The 18,508-nt window shown below is 42.6% G+C and overlaps 1 protein-coding gene across 1 annotated transcript in view; it reads left to right on the top strand.

Moving 5' to 3' along the window:
* Positions 1–18,508, top strand: part of LOC147732664 (uncharacterized) — a 188,278-nt gene that overhangs the window by 106,474 nt on the left and 63,296 nt on the right. The window contains exons 10-12 of the mRNA XM_086954300.1: positions 5,244–5,411; positions 7,572–7,730; positions 14,105–14,275. Of these exons, the coding sequence (XP_086810426.1) occupies positions 5,244–5,411; positions 7,572–7,730; positions 14,105–14,275 (498 nt within the window). The remainder of the gene's footprint in view (positions 1–5,243; positions 5,412–7,571; positions 7,731–14,104; positions 14,276–18,508) is intronic.

The following is an 18,508-nucleotide window of genomic DNA, read 5'->3' on the forward strand; positions in this document are numbered from 1 at the left end:
AGTGGTAACCTGCTCAGAGTCCTACAAAAACAAGGTCAGAAACAAAGGAGGAGAAAGGCAAAAGTTCAGGGTGACCCTTCAGAGTGCGGCATTTTCCAAAACTTATGAAAGGTCTACTAGAGATTTCTGCACCCAGGTGCAAACAAAGCATGTTTTAAAATCACATTAACCACAGGAGGGTCCTTAAATGTAAGTATTATCTCAGTGACTGCTTTAAAAAAATAATGTTTCCCTGTTGAAGAGTTTTACCAAAACAGAGATATACTGGTGGCTACTTCTATGCATAAATGTATCACATGTTAATCTCTACAGGTGCCATATTGGTTTTTTAAAAACTTCTGCAAAACTGCTGTGTGCTGGCTGGTGGCAGAATCCACATCCATTGAAACATCATCCCGACTTCCAAAAAGAGCCACACACAGGTGCCACCTTGATTTGCACCTAAAGATGTGGATCTGGAACTCCACTCATAATGATTTATGTTTATAATCAAAACACTTAAAATCAGGTTTTTGCAGTTTGTAAGGATGTCCCCCATTAAGATGACAGGATTATAGCTGTACCATGCATGTTGAAACAAGAGGTCACTTAAAGAACGGCATGGCATCTGATTGGGTGAGTTGGGACCAAGTATCACCCCATTCCTGTGGCAAATGTTCCATGAGGCACTGGAAAACAGAAGAGGTTGATAGATATCAGTCAATGTCACCCTCCTCAAGTAGGCTGAAGAAGCAACCAAAACTCTTCGACATCCAGGCACTCTAGAAGAATCAGGGAGAGGTCACACAGTTGTCGCTTGCAGCATCTGATGCCAACTTCAGCATCTGACCTGAAACCTCAGTCAAATCTTCAGCTGCTGGGTAATGAGTTCCTCCGGCCATTATTAGCTTGCAGCAAGTTGAAGCCTTGATGGTGGTAATTCTGCAGTTCTTTAACACCTTGGCTGCTAGGGGGTTTTCCCCTCCTGCGCTGCAGATCAATGATCCCCATTGTTCATGACAAGGTCAACTCGTCATAAGCACAGCGCAGGTAAAACCCATGACGAGTTGACCTTGTCATGAGCATGGAAGGGGTTAAAACATTTCCAGATCCCTCTGGCATTACTTCTTGTTACAGGGAACTATCAGGGCCTCCAATCACGCTTCTGCTGGTGGGACCTTTCCTGGCTCTAACTGACCCAGGATGAAGCCAGATCACGCTACAGCTACTTCATGTGCGTCACCTCTGGCCCTATTGGTGCTAGTCGCAGATATGGCTCCATGTTGGTTTGCGAACCATCTTTGACAAGAGCCCATCCAATATAAAGACACATTATTAACAAAGTAAATGCTTTGGTGATTGAGGGCTTTCCACTAGTCCTCTTTAGGCAGGTGTACTTCCAGAGAATGGAGGACATTTCTGGGTTGGATTTGGTCACCATTCTAGTCCTTCAATATGTTCCACATGATGAGGATGGCAATGAGGCAACAGATAATTTGCTTCTTCCTCACTGGACAGATACTGGCCTTTATGTTGACTTAAACACCAGCGGTGTGGATACCTCTCCATTGTCTTCCTTTGATTCAACCTTGTGGTTCCTTAGAAAGAAAAATGTCTCTTTTTCGGTGGTGGTTCCCAGCACTGAAAAAGTTCTGGAAGTTACACACCATTTTGAGGAGACAAATGCCAATTCTTTATAGAGATTTTGAATCCTGGGCCAGCCATCATTGACTTCCTAGCTGACTCACTCCTGGCAGCTTGTTCAAATACGTTCTTCTGTGCAGCAGTGAGTCACTCCATTGCAAGATGTCACAGGAAGGCACCAGGTGATTCTAAGGTTTTGACACAGTGTTTGACTCCTAAGCGTCTTGTGATGCAGGCCTCCATGAGTAAAATGAACTTTATTTTTTCCAACCAATCCAAACAAAAGAGAATCTAAAAGAATTGATGCCTTGGGCAAAAGATGTTTCTTCAGTCAGTTTGGCTTGGCACTCCTTGAATATGCCTTGCCTCCAGGGCCATTAAACCCATGTTCTTTGGGACCATGCTTGCAAGGTGTTGCTGGCCTTTTTTGGGGCTATGTGTAACCAACCCCTTTGCTCATAGAATACAAGATAAACATGATGATGTAAAGGTGCAATCTATGTTCTAGATTGGACACTACAGACTCTGTTGCCTGCATCATGGTCACCAGTGTCATTATCAGAAGTCATGCCTGGATGTGCTCCACTGGTCATGCCTTTATATGTGTTAAGGCTTTTTGTCAATAAGACTTATGCAGGATTGGAAATGTTCAATAACAAGAGTGAGCCTGGTGCAGCCAATTTACTTGGATTCTTACCTCACTCCCCAGTTCCATCTGCAATACCAAAATTCTGAGGATACTTGAGGAGTTATGCGTGTCCCCAGTGACAATCCTCTCGAATGTACAGCATCCCATGCAAACTTTTCATGGTGGCAGGTGCAAGAATGGTGACAGTGGACGGAGACAACAACAACAGCAGCACTCCTGGTCCTCTTCTTCTTTCACCCATGCCAAACCTCTTTAGTTCATTCTGCAGCCATCTGTAATTCTTGGTAGGTGGCAGGATCCAGCACTCCCTACTTTACTGAAGCTTTATCTCATTGAACATATGGGGCCACATTTAGAATATTTTGATGCAGGACAGCGTAGCAAGCCTTCCTGCTGCACTGCCACGTTTTAAAAGAAAAAGGCAGGAATGCATCGTATCTAGAGGTTAAGGCACATTCCTGTCCTTTCCCGCTGCGCTGGCACACAATGGGCTGCCATGCGCCAATGCAGGCATCCTTGCACCATAGTGCAAGCGTGTCTTTGTTGTTGGGGTGATTATTTTTGTGCAGAAAGGGACGCCTTCCGCACAAAAAAAAAACATGTGTGGTGTTTTCCTTTTTCTATGTGTGCTGCATTCTGCAGCACACAAAGGAAAAGTAAAACTAAGGTATTTCTCCTTGTTACACCTCCCTTAAGCCCCTGGGGAGGTATAGGATTCTGACACATTCCCAGCCTTACAAAACACTGTAAATCTGGGAATGCGTCAAGTTCCATGGATTTTGTGTGGGAATACCCACAGCAATGCCCATGAAACCCCCCTTTCAGGCAGTAATGCATGAAATGGGGCCATATTTACAAGGCCATGAAAAGCCATGCAAGGTGGCTTTGCGCGCCTTGTAAATATGGGCAGGCGCACTGCGCAGCCGGTGCATCGAAAAAAGTGACGCACAGGCGGCGCGATGGGTTTGCCAAAAACCCCCATTGATCATTCATATCATGGATATTCCTCTTCATGCTCTTCCAGTTTACACCCAGACAATAGTGGATCACACAATTATTCTGTCCCAAGAAGTGCTGATGTTGAATCATACCCATATCTGAAATAGGGAGAGGCTGGGATGCTACTGGCTGATCTTTCTGGTTCTCAAAATGGATGGAAGTCTAAGACCAATTCTGGGCCTCCAGGTATTGAAATATTTCATAAAAATGTTCAAAGTTATGGAACTTGCTCATACGAGTCCAGCTGACCTTTGAGTCCTAGGCCTGGAAAGTGTCTCTGAACCGCCACAATATATACTTTTACGCATAAGTCCTGTAATCCTGCAGAAAGTACCTCTGTTTCGTGTAGGTGTCAGACAACTTCCAACTCATTGTCTTACTCTTTGGTCTTGCATAGTCCCACGGTCTTTATGAAAGTTATGTGGGTAGTTGTGGCACATCTTCGCAGGTATGTATTCATATACAGCTATGAATGGCTCCAGAAGATGGGTCTACCTCAGTTAGCCTTGGGCCACTCACAGATAATTGTGGCACTAGTACTAACCTTGTGTTTCTTCCTCAACAAGCCTAAATTCAATCTCGGACCTGTGCAGTGCTTTTCCCTTTATCAGAGTCATTCCAGGCAGAGTTGCCCTCATGGCCGTCTCACCACACAGTGAGGCTGAGATATTCTGTTTCCGATGATTGAGGCAAGAATTGCTTTTCTAGCCTTCAAGGTTTGAAGCTTCTTGGGATCTTGGCATTGTGTACCCTTTTGGTGCCTTATGCCAATTGGCACATGCAGGCCCCTCTGCAGCTGCAGCAGGCTCAATATTGGAGATGCCTTTTGGATAATGTCTGTGTGTCCCATAAGGTGTATTATTCTATTCTATGTGGCATACCACTATTTGTGCCCTCTCCAGAGCCAATATTAGTGACAGATGGGGCATATCTGGGATGTGGAGTTCACCTTGATGAGGTAGAGATACAAGGTCTCTGGTCCAGTGTGGCACGCGCCATCATATGAATCATCTGGAGTTGCGAGCCATTTGATTATCCTCAAAGGCCTTCCTACCCTCTGTCAATGGCATGTCAATCCAGATGCTTTTGCACAACATAACTGCCGTTTTGTACAGCAGCAGGGAGCTTGAGTGTGGTCTTGTGCCCTCTACATAACATAACATAACATAACTTAACATGTGTATTTGTAAAGTGCACATTCACCCAAGGGTGTCTTGGTACTGAATAACAGATGTTGATCTCTCTGACTGGAGGCTGTGAGGCTTTGGTAGTAGCTGCTGCTTCATGGGATTTCCATGATGGTCAATCACCTCGTGGGATCCTCCATTGTAAGGGCGCACAAACTCAGCAGGTTTTATCTTTCCAATCCCGAGTGATGTCTGCATCTGGAGTTGGTGCATGATATGTTCGCCTAGTGGACGCACCATTCAAAGAACCACTCAATGCCTAGTTTCTGTGTTCTAGCATTTCCTCTTCAGGGGTGGTTAGAAGCCCCTTGATGTCTTCCACTAAATTTTGACTTCCTGTACACAGTTGCATCTCTACCTCTGATCCCCCGAGTCCTAAAGAAAGTCAGGTGGGGCCGAGTGCAGCTGTTTCTGGTGGCCCAAGAGGGTCTTATACTTCAGTCTACTGACCTTGAGCATCTAACTCGCCCCCACTTTGCCTTCCTCTTGGGGAAGATCTGCTGTCCAAGCAGCTGGACAGAGTGCTATACAAAGCGTCAACACTCTATGCCTTCATGCTTGTAAAGAAAGGAAAGTCAGAAAGGATTCAGGATAGGGGCAGATGGTGTCACCACCCAGAATGTGGGATCTATTGTTGAGGTTCTCCCGATCCAGTCTGGCACCTCGAAAGATTCCCAAAATGAGGATTCTGCAGTTAGGGTATCCACCAGAAAAAGCATTATTGAAGGTAAATAACTTATTCATTTGTGACATGATCAAGTAACGTGGTCCCTTTTTTTCACCAGGGAGACTTAAAAGGGAGTGAAGAAAATGTCCTTCTGCAGACTTTAAGAATCAGTGCAGAAAGTGCCTCGTTGTTCTTGGACCTGCATCAAAGTGTCAAGTTAGTGCAACTGAAAGAATGGCAACTTCGGAGCATAGCCCAGGAACTGAATGAGAGCTGCTGTGACAAGGTACATCTATAACCCTTCCACAGGCATGGAGATTGTTAACAATTATTTATTATTTAATGAAATTAAAAAAACACCCGGAGTGGTACATTACAAAACATATATTTTAACTTGGGACAGTTCCAATATGTGGTGCCTATTTTTTTCTAGGAAATTCACATTTCTTAATGGGCAAATCTATATGAAATTGCCTGAAGCTTTTTGGTTTTTTATAAAAGACGGGCAATTTTTGGAACTCGATTTGCAGATTTGTCTGCGCTGCTTACTTTTGATTCACCTTGGGCGACAAGATTATTAAAAGATGAACTATGAGGTGAAACTAGCCGTATGCTAACCAGTATTTAACTGGATACTCAAACTCTTGCGCGTGCAGTCTCTTAAGCCTCAAAGGTTATTCAACTTTCCAAACTGTAGGACAGTCCCAGTACTTTTGAAATGTTTAATACCAGGTGAATGTTCTACACATTTTAGCCTCCTTGATACATGTTCAACTCAGAAAATCTTTCTAGTGCCCCTTCTCCCTCATCAACACAGAATATTTAGATATTCACTGCTAATTATGTGATGAACATTTTGTGTTAAGGGACAATAACCTCAATGGATTGCAATGTGCACTAGAGAGTTTATAAAAGTACTTTGTTAGTAAATAACTTCATGTGTTTACTGGAAAAAAAATGTTGTATTTGGTAACAAATGGTCCGCATTCACCAGATGGCTTTCAGGCACCAAATTTGAATATGGCAGCTCCGAAAATACAGTGAAGCGATCTTTTTCAAATTCTTTTCAAATTACTTAATTAATTCCGGGTCATCTGACCATTTTAAAGGTCAGTGTCTTACACTGGTGGTTTGCGTAGATTTCACCTCAAAGTAGTTTTTGGAAGTAGTTCACCTAACAAATGCTATAAGAGCAGTCCCAGATAACGACCCAGTATTAGAAAATCACAAAACCTCCAATAGAAAACCCAGAGGACAAACTCTGTTTGTCGAATATAGCTATGATTTCGCCAGCAAAACCACACTGCGGTTAAAAAAGAAACTGGCTAGAGGGATGGTGAGTTGTTTTATCAGCTCGGTGGTAGTATCTTCCTCCTTTTTAAATGAAATATTCCACATACAACCGTGAAGCAGTTTTTACTATCTTTTTACAGATTTGTTTTCAGTGGGTTCAATCTGCTTCAGTCAGTTTAGATGTACTATTGAGAAATTAAAAAGTGAATGTTTGAATTACAAGTTTTAGTTGCGCTTTTCTATATCTTAAATATTCAGTTGTGCATCTTTGTATTGTTTAAGGAACAATTGTCTAAATAAACTATTTGAATTCCATAAGTGGAATGTGTTCCAAAGGCAAAATACGTACAGTAGTGTCTAGTGTTAGATGATAGTCCCTGAAAATGTGTACCATTATTTTTCATGGCTTAATGCTGTGGAGCTGCAAGCCATTAATGCCCTAGGAGCAGGGCAATTTACTGGCTCTTATGAATACTTTGAAAACATGGCTTTTGAGGAAACTATTTTACTAATGGGGTGTGTGGGGCTTATTATTTGCTGTTTTCTGGTCCTAGGTGGAAGGTATATCTGATATAACATGAGGAGTTGCTCATTTACCCTGTATTAAAAAAATCTTTAAAGTATAAAACGAAACAAATGAAAATAAAATAAATCAATTTAGAATACGATGTGAGTATTACTAGCCTCTGCTATGCCAGTCAGCAAAAATAGAAAACTGATAGCCACAATGGAAGTTTAACCGCAGGTTTCTATGTAGCTGGAATGGTTCTGAGTAGGAGTGGAGGTAAAATGTATAACTGGGGTCTCGAGAGTGACTAACACCCACCTCTGCAAAGTGATGGGGGTTGTATACATCAATGTGAGCAATAGAGTGAAGGCTAATATTTCATGGTTCTGAAGAATGTTGTGGTAAGTTCAAGTACCTGTTGGTGCATGATATACATGATACACAATATATTGAACTGAACATGTACCATTGGGGAGAGGAAATGAAATCCTGAACGACTGCAAGTATGGGGCTTCCAAAGATTTTTCTTAGTAGCCCCAGATCCGTGAGTACTGTGCACCTGTGAATTCTTTCCTGTACAGTTATCAAATTCTGAGGAGATTGTTCCTTGATTTAATAGTGCTGGATATCTCTTCATGTGTACAGGCTTATGTCCAGCAATTTGTGGATGAAGCTAATTCCTTAGCAACCGAAATCAATGAATTTAGAGAGAAGAGCCTGAGAATGATGAAAGAAAAGATCAAAAATATTGCTGAAGATACAAAGAGAAGAGCAAAAATTAGAAGAAGTCTGTATCCACTGCAGGTAATCTAATTTACAATTTAATTGTGCATTCCTGAGTTGCTGTTATTATACATCTCTGATTTGATGCTGCAGTCTGACGCATGCAGCAGTAAGACTTGTACAACAAGCCGGAGATAGGCTGGGCAATCTAGATGCTACTGTCCTCATCTTCCTTCTCTGACACAATTATGGGCTATGCCTGAATTAGGGTAGGTTGGGTAACTAGCACACAACGAGATCCAACTGAGACTTTGACTCTAAGAGCTGAATAGAGTAGACTAGTATGGCAGCCAGATGGTGCAAGTCACATTGAGGAGGAAACAGTAGATGTGTCAGAGGAGGTTTTAGAAAATGATTCCACACCAACACTTCTCAAAAATCACATAGTTTAACCTGAATATTGTGGTCCTCGTGAAGGTACCTGTCTCCAATGGAGGGGGTTCTGTGGACATCATTGCATTTTATTTCAAGTTTTGGACTGGGATAGTCGGATGAGGTGGTGGAAGCTGATCAATAATTATGTGATTAGCCGTGTGTTGGCTTATGTGCATGAATGGCTTCAAATGCTTCTGGCCCACCTCCTTCCTACTTTATTGTTTCTTTTGTACAGGATCAGAGTGAGAATGTGTGTTGCTAGGGCCTTCTGTTACCAAATCAAACTCTGGAGACAGAGACACCATAAACCTCCTTCTTCTAATGTTTCTTTGAGCTCTGTAACAACATTCCCTGATATTGTTACTGGAATAACTTGCGTCAATATTTCTAGTTTACAAACTCGCCTGAGGGTTGTGAGAGGCAGACTCACAACGTATTTAATTCCAGGGCCAAATGCAGCAGTTCCAGCAAAGAGGCTTACAATGAAAAATCACTCTGTGTCCTATTTTGGGGGAGCAGGCTAGCTATAGGACTATTCCTAGTAGAAGGGAATCTTTTTCATTTTATGACACTTGCTGGAATTCTAAGCTCTTTGGTATATAGATTTCAGGAATATAGATATACAGTACATTTTGGATGCTTTAGCAAAACTCGTTGCTCTTTCTACTCAATGACATGCGGGTAATTTGATTACGCAGCACCAAACAATATTAAAGTCAATTAACCAATGAATACAATTCCCAGACCAATTTAGTAAAAAGAAGAGTTTAGAGTTTAAAAAGTCATCAATTAACAATGAAGGGAATTGAGATATAAGATTTTTAGAAGAACATTTAAAAAATGCAGTAAGGCACAAAGGAAGTGCACAAGTCTTTGTTCCCATATGTGCATTTTCATAAGCAGCCACTAGTGCTAAAAAAGAAACAAAAACTGAAGGATGGGGTATGATCAGTTACCCACTTGCTACACTCAGTTTCTTTCGAGCATGTAAGAGTCCTAAATATCTTCATCCTGGCTACTCCGAGGTCACATAGCAGAGGGAGACAGGTTCAACCACTTCTTTAACCAGGGATTCTGCACACGTCCAGTTCCTACTGATTCATTGGGTCTTCTGTAGGGATGCTTTTCTTGTTCTTTATGTTCTTTAGGCAAATCCAGCATAAGTCCATTTCTCAATGGACTTCTTCTCCTTTTGATCCCTGACACCACAGGTGGCCAGTTGTTCTGGGCCCTGAGAAGCACATCCAGTTAACAGATACAAGGGTAAAAGCAGGCCAGGTTTCAGTCCTTTTTGTATGACAGATGCAGACAAAACATTCTTTCTCCTCAGATCCTCTCAAGGTGCAGTTCTGATCAGAGGTGCCGGTGGTGGTAATCCTTTCTTATAGTAGTCACTTCCCATTGCTGCATGGTTCTAATCCTATCCTCTCTAAATACCCATAAACAGCCCACTAAAGTAGTGTACCTAGTCTGCCTCTGTGTGGAACCCTCAATGCACTCTCAGATGTAAGCCTTTAAAATGAGAAACAAACAACTCCATCCTTAGAGAGACCCACCTTGGCTATTTTTAGGCCCAAGTATCCTTATGAGGTCAGTAAAAACACCCTAATTGGAGATGGGGGCTTCAAACCTAACACCAGAGTAATATTCAGTCTAAACAGGTACTCTAGGAGGGTCTTGGCAGTTCCTCGTAGTGTCCATCTGTTGTCCCTCCACCTCCACTGCCCCCACTTTCCAAGAAAACTATCTAGTAATTAACTTCCCCCCTACCTTTCCTTCATAGATCTGCTGGCAACTGAGGCCCATTGATCTATCAGGAGAGGTGTAGAGAACATAATCAAATTGTAATGGCCCATTGATCTATCAGGAGAGGTGTAGAGAACATAATCAAATTGTAATGGCCCATTGATCTATCAGGAGAGGTGTAGAGAACATAATCAAATTGTAATGAGGTTAATAGGCCCTGTGCACAAACACCTCAGTTTTACAAGTTCACGTTTAAAGTTGACCCGTTTTTAAACAATGACTTTTAGCACACATTTGCTTGGGCACCCATATGAGATAGTGTACTTAGAAAAGATTTGCTATAAGTACATTTCTTTGTGGGAACATTATCGTACCTCAGAACATTCAGTCCAAGGATTGGGTAAACTGTGCAAACTGTCCTTGTTTTTTGTTGTCTCTTCGGAGACAGCTCTGGGTGTGTAGAATCAACAATAACAGTTGGACCAGAGCTCCGGCACAGAACCAATGGATCCAGTTTTATTATATATACTGCTCAAAGCATTTGTTTGGGAGAGGAGCATTTCTTTGGATTGTCGTGGTCGCCCGTGCCTGAATTCGAGCCCAGCTGGATCTCATCACTCTCCTAAGAGGAACAGTGGCCTGTTCTACACCACACTGGCTACCAGGTGACACACATACGCAGGTAAATGGGGTGTTAGATCACTCTAAGGCAGAGGTCTTCAAACTTTTTGATGCCGAGACCCCCCTGTCAAAAAACTTTAGGCATAAAGACCCCCTTCTGACCAAAATATCAAGAACTTGGTACTCACCATCATCGACAACCAAAAGCGCCCCAAATTCCCATGGCAAATCATTTTACGGTGGTGAAATAGAATTAAACAGTGTTTAGCAAAGCCAAAGGTTAGTGGGTGACTGTGGCCCGTGGTCTTTTGGGTTTTGTTATTTGTTTCAGTTTTTGGTAACCATCTTGGCCAAGTGAACAATAAATTCTGAAGGCCATGAGAAAATGCTAAGAGGCTGGCTGCCGGAGGGTCCTAGGCTATAATTATATTCACGTGGTACAAGTCCGGCCATGGGGTATGCCCTTGTGATTTGTGTGGTTGAGCTATACTCAAAGGTCATCTTGAAGCAGACTACCTATGCTCACGGTGATCTATTGTCCCTAGCAGGTGACCTATGACCTCTTTCACGTCAGTGCCCCTAGAAGTGCCCTTCTTTTTAGGCCACACATTCAGTACAGTGGGAGGCTTAGTGTCTGGAATTGTGAACACGTGTACCCATGCACTTGGTGCAGGACAACATGTTGCATGGTCAGACTGGCTCAACTGAGCCTTCATCTTGGAAAGGCCTTCGCAGGGTGAGGGTCAGAAGAGAGGCTGTGAAAGGTATAAAAATACACTCGTCTAGAGATGGAAGTCAAAAGACACCTGTTTAATTTTTGTGGGTGACGTTCATTGTACCCAGAGGCAGCTACCAACCACAGGATATCTAACAGAGAGAGATAAACCATATTATTTAAGATCACACAGGCCGTCAGCAAGGAGCTGGATAGCATCCAAATCAGCACACACAGTGATTCTCTGTGGGCCTTGACATGAGACAGACAGATGTTTACTGCACACCATTGTCTTCTCCTTCTCCCCAGTACCTGGTTGATTAATGGTAGCATGTGTTCTAAATGAGCTGAAGACTCACAAAGCATTCATTGCAGCAGTGTGTCAACGATATCTTGTTGGAAACTGTCTTACAGCCACACAGAATGGAAGGTGTACACAGTCTTCACCCTTTATTCTTTCCATCATGACTGCTCATCCCTGTCTGGTAAAGCCGATATGAAATGGTTCACAATTCCATGCATTAATTCACCATATTAAAAATAAATACATTCTCCATTCAGACAAATAACATGAGCATTGACCCTTTCATTTAACCATGCTGCCTGAATTTTTCTCTGCAGTGATATTTAAGCAAACGTAAAAATATTTAAGCAAACGTAAAAGCAATGATTTTTCAGACATCAACTTAGCCATCTTCAGTAGTCCATTCACTGCACTTAACTTACAAACAAGTTAGTCTCTATAAGCTTAGTTGAAAAGTAAAAAATATATATGTATAGCATCATTTTACTTAGTTAACAACTTTTTGAGCATTTCACTGTGAATGTCCATTGTCAGCAGCATCAAGCCCCACACGGACGTGCCGTGTTTAAAGACAAACATTCTCTCTTCCATTGTGTTTCTCTGGAGCAATAAATGAAATCGAGCACGGAGTTCAGGCAGCATAAATAAATAGACACTCATGCAGGAAAGAATAAGAAAACGGACAGAACACAGAAAATAAAAATTAACTGGAGCCTTTGCCCAAATCCCCTCATGGCTCAATCAGGAAAACAAATAAGGATCTGTGTGTGTGTGTGTGTGTGTGTGTGTGTGTGTGTGTGCGCGAGATAGTTTCAGTGTATGTCTGCAGCGGAGAAGAGGCAGGATTGCACTTGGAAGCTTTGGGTTGCCATGGAAATCAGCGGAAGTAACGAGGAAGAGGCAGCAACGAGCCAGTCAGCCACAAAGCACGAGGTGAAAGCAGGGATGGCCAAGGAAGGCAGCAGTGACTGCGTGGAATATTGCAGAACTCCCTCGAAGTACAGGCTGCATTGCAAAGGTTCTGGTCCATCTTTGTGGACAAAGTTTGCGGGCATTTCCTGGTATGCCTGCTGCAGTCTCTGATTGGAGGACAGGTTTTGATGACGTAGCCACATTATGATTGGCTTATTTTACCTAGTCCTCCAATCAGAGAGCCTCCTGAGATGCAAGTGTTTCTAATCCAAAACGAAGAGGAAACGTTTTGGATTCGAGTCGGACGTGAGGCTGGTGAATGCGCGACCCCCTTCTGATGACTCTGCGACCCCCCTGGGGGTCGCGCCCCATAGATTGAAGACCTCTGCTCTAAGGTATCTGGCAGACTTGCATCCCCTCTATGCTCTCTAGGATAGGCAGTGGTAGGTAGGAGAAAAATTAAATCTATTCATATAATCAATGCAATAACTATAACGGTTGAGTTAATCACCTTATTCGCCATTCTTGTAATGCTGGTTTTTTTACTATTCACTAACACATATTTTGCACAAGAATTCAATTTCTTCAATAAGTGTTTGAAATGACAATTTGTGCATTTCTTTTGTCTCTCTTTGGGCATGCCTGAGTTAAGAAAGAAAGGGTAGGTTTGTTTTCATGATTTCCTTGGGGGAATCAGGGTGAGCATGTCCTCTGGGTGCCGACACCATCAAGCGCCTCTAAGGTTTATGTTTCAGATGGTCCACTGTGAACTAGCCAGGAACTAGGTCAACATATTCTGATGGTAGGAGCAGACACAGTCCCCCCATAGTTTTGATGACAGCATTATAGGCCCCAGGGCAAAGCAGTTCACTGGGCCCTGCCTACACAACCAATCACAGGAATGAGCATGTTTAGCAGAAAATAAGTGTTATATTCTGGTCTGCATGGGACCCTATGCTCGTGGGGCCCCCGGGCAACTCTCCAGCATGCCCATGCGTTAAGATGGAACTGGATGCACACATGAACACGTCAGTTTCCGCCATGCTTCAACACAATTACGATGGAGCCTGGATAGATCGGACCTTCTCTTTACACCATGGAGTGGGGACATTCATTAACTATGTGAAATGGGGGGAGTGAAGTCTGGGAAATGGGTCATTTTTTCAAAGTCAGCAGTTGCTTGACTGTGTTTTCAGAAGCAAGAGGCACATTTAATTCTTTAAGTGCTGTTTGAATCTATTCTGTTACCTCTTTTGGTCTGACAGGGATGTCCAACACCCAACGGGTGTGGGAGGGTGTACCCATGCCAGTATTTCAGGATATCGACATCAGATACATTTACAAACAATGATTCTAAATGCAAATCGATAATATAGACAACAATTATCCTGTAAATCGGACTTAGATTCAGCCTTCTTGATCCGATTTTAGATACATTTGATTTAGAAGCTAGAACCAAGTTTATATTCTATGCTGAATACTATTGTCCTATGTTGCCAGCTATGTATTATCATAACTATGACATGCAATATATTTATTTATATGCTTATGCTGCTACACAATGTACTACTGATCATGTGGGTTTTGATGTCTTTGAATAGACATAAGACGCAGTCTATATTTTATTGTTTACATGTTTTGAGACTTTTGGATATTGTAATTTTTTTCAGTTGTCACAAACATTGCAAAGTTCATGCATTATCGTTATATTCCATTGAATAGCTCAAGAAGCCCCCATTAGATGCTGAGGAGGACAGACAGAAAGAGATCCTGGATGCAGTACAACAAAAGCAGTGTGAGTTGGAGCTATCGCACAAACATCAAATCTCTGAGGAGAGACTAAAACTGCAGGATCAGCTGGAGCGTGGAGAGTTGAGCGGAGCGATGAAACAGGTATGAAACTGTGATATGAAAAATTCTTAAACTTTGTATTTGCTCACTCGCCAAAGTTAAGAGATTTCAAAATGGTGGAAAAGACACAATTATTTCCCCCTGTAAATATCACTTGAAGGGGTGTGTGTGGGGGGGTTATTTTAGCATCAAAATGTTCTACTTTTGTCACAAAAAATGATATACTTGGTGGAAGCAGAGGCTATTGTACATCTAGAAATGGGATTTAAGGATTAATTTGGACTCAATAGGGTGGGCCTTATAGCAACTGGAATAGTGTCAGCATTGCATCCACCCCATCCATATAGCCGAGTCACTTAGGGGCATATTTGCAAAAAAATAGCGGAGCATAGGGTTAAACCAAAATAGCTAACGCCGCGCTCCACCATTCTAAAAATGCAGGGATGCACTATATTTACAATAATATGGTGCATCTCTGCATTTTCCCTAGCACTGGCGCTGAACTGCCTAATGCCAAAGCAAGCACCCTTGCACTAAAGGGTGCCTGCGTTGAGGGAATGATTGTTTATATCTTCCTGCACATAAACAAACCAGAATGGCAATTTGTACCTGCATTGTGCAGCACACTTCGAAGTTGCATATTGTATTTTTTTTATGATTGTGGCGATAAGGGCTTGTAAATGTGCCCCTCAGTTTAGGAGTGACTGTTGCACTGGTGGGGATTGATTTGTAAAATATTTTGGGGCCTATATTTACAAGCCACAGGAACTTCAATTTTAACTACGTTCCTGTGGTGATAGGGGCTTCGATTAATTTACAAGGTGGCAATAAGCCACTTAACGTGGCTAAACGCCACCTTGTAAATAAGGCACCCTTTCACAATATAATTAAAGCAGTGGGGTAACGCTCTTCTGCCATAGCGGAAGAGATGCCACAGAGAGTGCATCACCCAGAGGTGCTAGGCCTGGCCTCAACTCAACCCCCGGGCCACCTCCACTACGCATCCCACCTTCTCCTCACCTGGACATTGACACTGAGGCGCAATCCGCTGCACTCTCTCCAAATCTGTGTCTCACCCAGCCGGAGCCTCAGCCAGGTGGGATTTCACAAGCCTGGGTACAGAAGTCTCCGCCAAGTCCACTGGGGAACCTCCTGATGCAGGTGATGAAACAGGGCCCCCTAGGCGTGAACTTGCAGTGCTCCCACCACACAAGTGTGGTGCAGCTCAGGGGCCTCACCCCCTACAGCGTCTGGCCAGCGCAACATCCTCTGGCCTGTGATGCCGAGAGGTGCCCCGGGGTAGTGGTGGCACGTGGTATGCGATGCAGATCTCCATTGGTGCGCAGGAGCGCCTCTACCATTTAAAGCTCTTAGGGGCACCAGGTGGTCTTTTCCCACAGGTCTGCAATGTTTCTCCATGCAACCTGGAAGACGTCACCACCAGGTTGTAGTGCAGTTCCTATATTCCCAATAGGTGAAGGTATATTTATAACTTGAAGGTGTTTAGGAATGCCATGTTTGACGTAAAGTCAGGCATATGAACGTCATGAATGAACCCCTAGGGAATAGTTGTTCATTATAAAGTAACTGAGTTCTTGGAGAAATCCATATTCAACCAAAGGGAAGTCCCTAACAGCTTAAGCTGGTTTTCCAAGAAATCGTTGTGACGTTTGGTGAATGGATGGAAGCAGCCATGCCTGTATTAGGGTAGCATGGGCTATGCCTAAATAAGGGCTTGATTTCTATGCCTATATAAGGGCAACGCGAATTGTACCTATATAAGGGCATGAATCGGGAAAATTCATTCAGAATCTAAAACGCCATACAACAATGTAAGGGAGGTCGCTGAAGCCTCAATGTCTACCACCACGGCCCAGCAACTCCACAGCACCTCCGCATCCCACTCCTGGTCCCAGACTCAGGCCCAGCGAGGCCTCCGGGCCCTGGGGATTGTCCGCGCTTTCAAGGTTTTGGATATCATGGTGTTGCAAGGAGTGCGCAATGATCAGTGATGCATCACTGGTTTTGCCCAGCATTGCACCTCCTTTCATGATTGTGGCCCTGAATTTCCTCTTCCCCTGGCACTTTGGCTGCTTATCCTGGCTGTTGGGGGGTTTGGGGGGGATTGTTGATCTGTGCTGCATTTGGCCTTGGCTGCTCCATTCTGCATTTAATTGGTGTTGTGTCCTATTTTTTATTGGAGGTGGACTTATAGGCTATGTTTGCCTCCATAGGCAAGAAAAGTCATATTGGGCTGACTAATGTGAGTGTTTTTGCCGCTTATTGGCCTTTCTTCAGTTTTCGCCGGTAACGCCAGATTTGCTTTCGCCTTCACGCTAGTGTTAGTGGCAGTTTTCACTGCGACTACCTGAAACAATCGCCATGTTGCGAAGTATTGTAAATACATCGCTAGCAGGGTGGTAGCTTTTATAATAGGCCACGTTAGGAAAACTGCTGCAAACTAACGCTAGTTATCCACAGTTCTTGTAAATATGCCCCTAATGGTCCTCAACATTCCAGAGGGCAAAGAAGGAGGAAACTTGAAGGACTTCATTATAAGCCTGATGAAATAATCTATACCAGCAGTCTGTGCATTAGATATCCATCAGGATCATAGGGACCCCTTCAAGTGAAACCCCAATAGAAACTTTCTTGGAAGACCCTAACTAATTGTAATACCTACTCGATTAAAGAATTGATACTTTCCGAGGCGTTTAAAGCAAGCTCCTACACAAAAGATGATTTGTCTTTCCATATTTGTTGAGACGTAGCTAAAGAAACACAAAATCAACAATGGGAGCTAGGCAAATATATGCAAGAACTCAAGTCATTAGGAGCTATTGAACAACTGAAATTCCAAGCCACATTGAGAATAATGTGGAACAATAAAATGCACAACATTAAAGAGCCAGTCGAAGTTGAGAGTCTAATAAAGCAAATAAAAACATACCATTAAGTTAAAATAAAAAAAAACGTATAGAAATTAATGGCCACACATTTATTTTGGAGAGACAAGAGCTAAGGGGCATGTCGAATTGCCCTGTTTGGTCGAAGGGATGGTTCCACTAGGAGGGGGAGGGTAGGACGAAGAGGGGTTGGTTCTACCTATTGGGTATAAATACTAGTAACTTTGTTCACTGGGTAGGGAGCATGTGGGAGAAAATAAAAAATAAACAAGGCCCTCATATGTGACTAAGAATATAAAAGGAGGATTCTGGGAGTTGGATGGATCAGAAAAAAGAACCGCAGTAAATAAGAAGCACAGCCTGAGCGTTCTAACCTGGAATATAAATGGCCTTGGGGTACCAGGTAGAAAAAGGAGAGTGCTTCAGTTTTTAAAATAATCGGATATCGACATTGTAATACTACAAGAATCCCCTTTATGGCAAGAAGAGTGGGGAAAAATACTAAAAGGGCACAGGTGGATCAAACAATTTGCATATACAAACCAAACTTGTAATGTGAAAGGGGTGGCAATTCTGCTAAAAGATTCAGCATAGGCTAAAATAGTAAATGTCACTGCAGACCCTAAAGGGAGATGGTTAAGTGACATGGATAACATTTATAATATAAATTATTCTCTTGTAGGTTATTACAGTCCAAACATAGATGATTCTACTCTGCTTGGAGAACCCATTCAACAGTTAGTTGATAACAAGAACCTTCTTATAATAGGTGGAGACTTTAGTGCATTGATATATCCTGTATTGGATGAATCTTTCACTAGGCCAACGGTCAACACCTAAAATGAGGGAATCCATCCATTTAATGAAGAACTTAGGCCTGATAGATCCTTGGCGACATAAAGCGGGTAAGAATAAGGATTACACATTCCACAACAAGAAATATGGTCACGCTTCATGTATAGATTACTTTTTGATAGACTTTAGACTGAGAAATAAGATTAAGGAAGTAACTCATCAACCAGAGCATTTATCAGATCACTCTGCAGTAAAATTAGAGCTCTCACTGAATAGCATTGCAACACCACCAAGATAGACGCTGGATAGGTCCCTAGAGGAGCAAGAGATAATAAATAAGTGAAGCATGATACTACAGAATTGTTTTTTAAGAAAAAGGGACTCTCCATCACTACATATAATATGGGATGCCTATAAAGCTTTTATCTGAGGGAGGTTGATCAACTATGCAGTACATAGGAGGAGAGAAAACAACAACAGAGTGAATGAGATAAAAAGGAAGATGGCTTAACACTATAAGGACATGATTAATTCGGATGATTTTGTTACGATAACAAATTTACAAAAGCAGATC

This window comes from Lissotriton vulgaris, chromosome 2_1 (genome assembly GCF_964263255.1).
Source record: "Lissotriton vulgaris chromosome 2_1, aLisVul1.2, whole genome shotgun sequence".
NCBI classification, from domain to species: Eukaryota; Metazoa; Chordata; class Amphibia; order Caudata; family Salamandridae; genus Lissotriton; species Lissotriton vulgaris.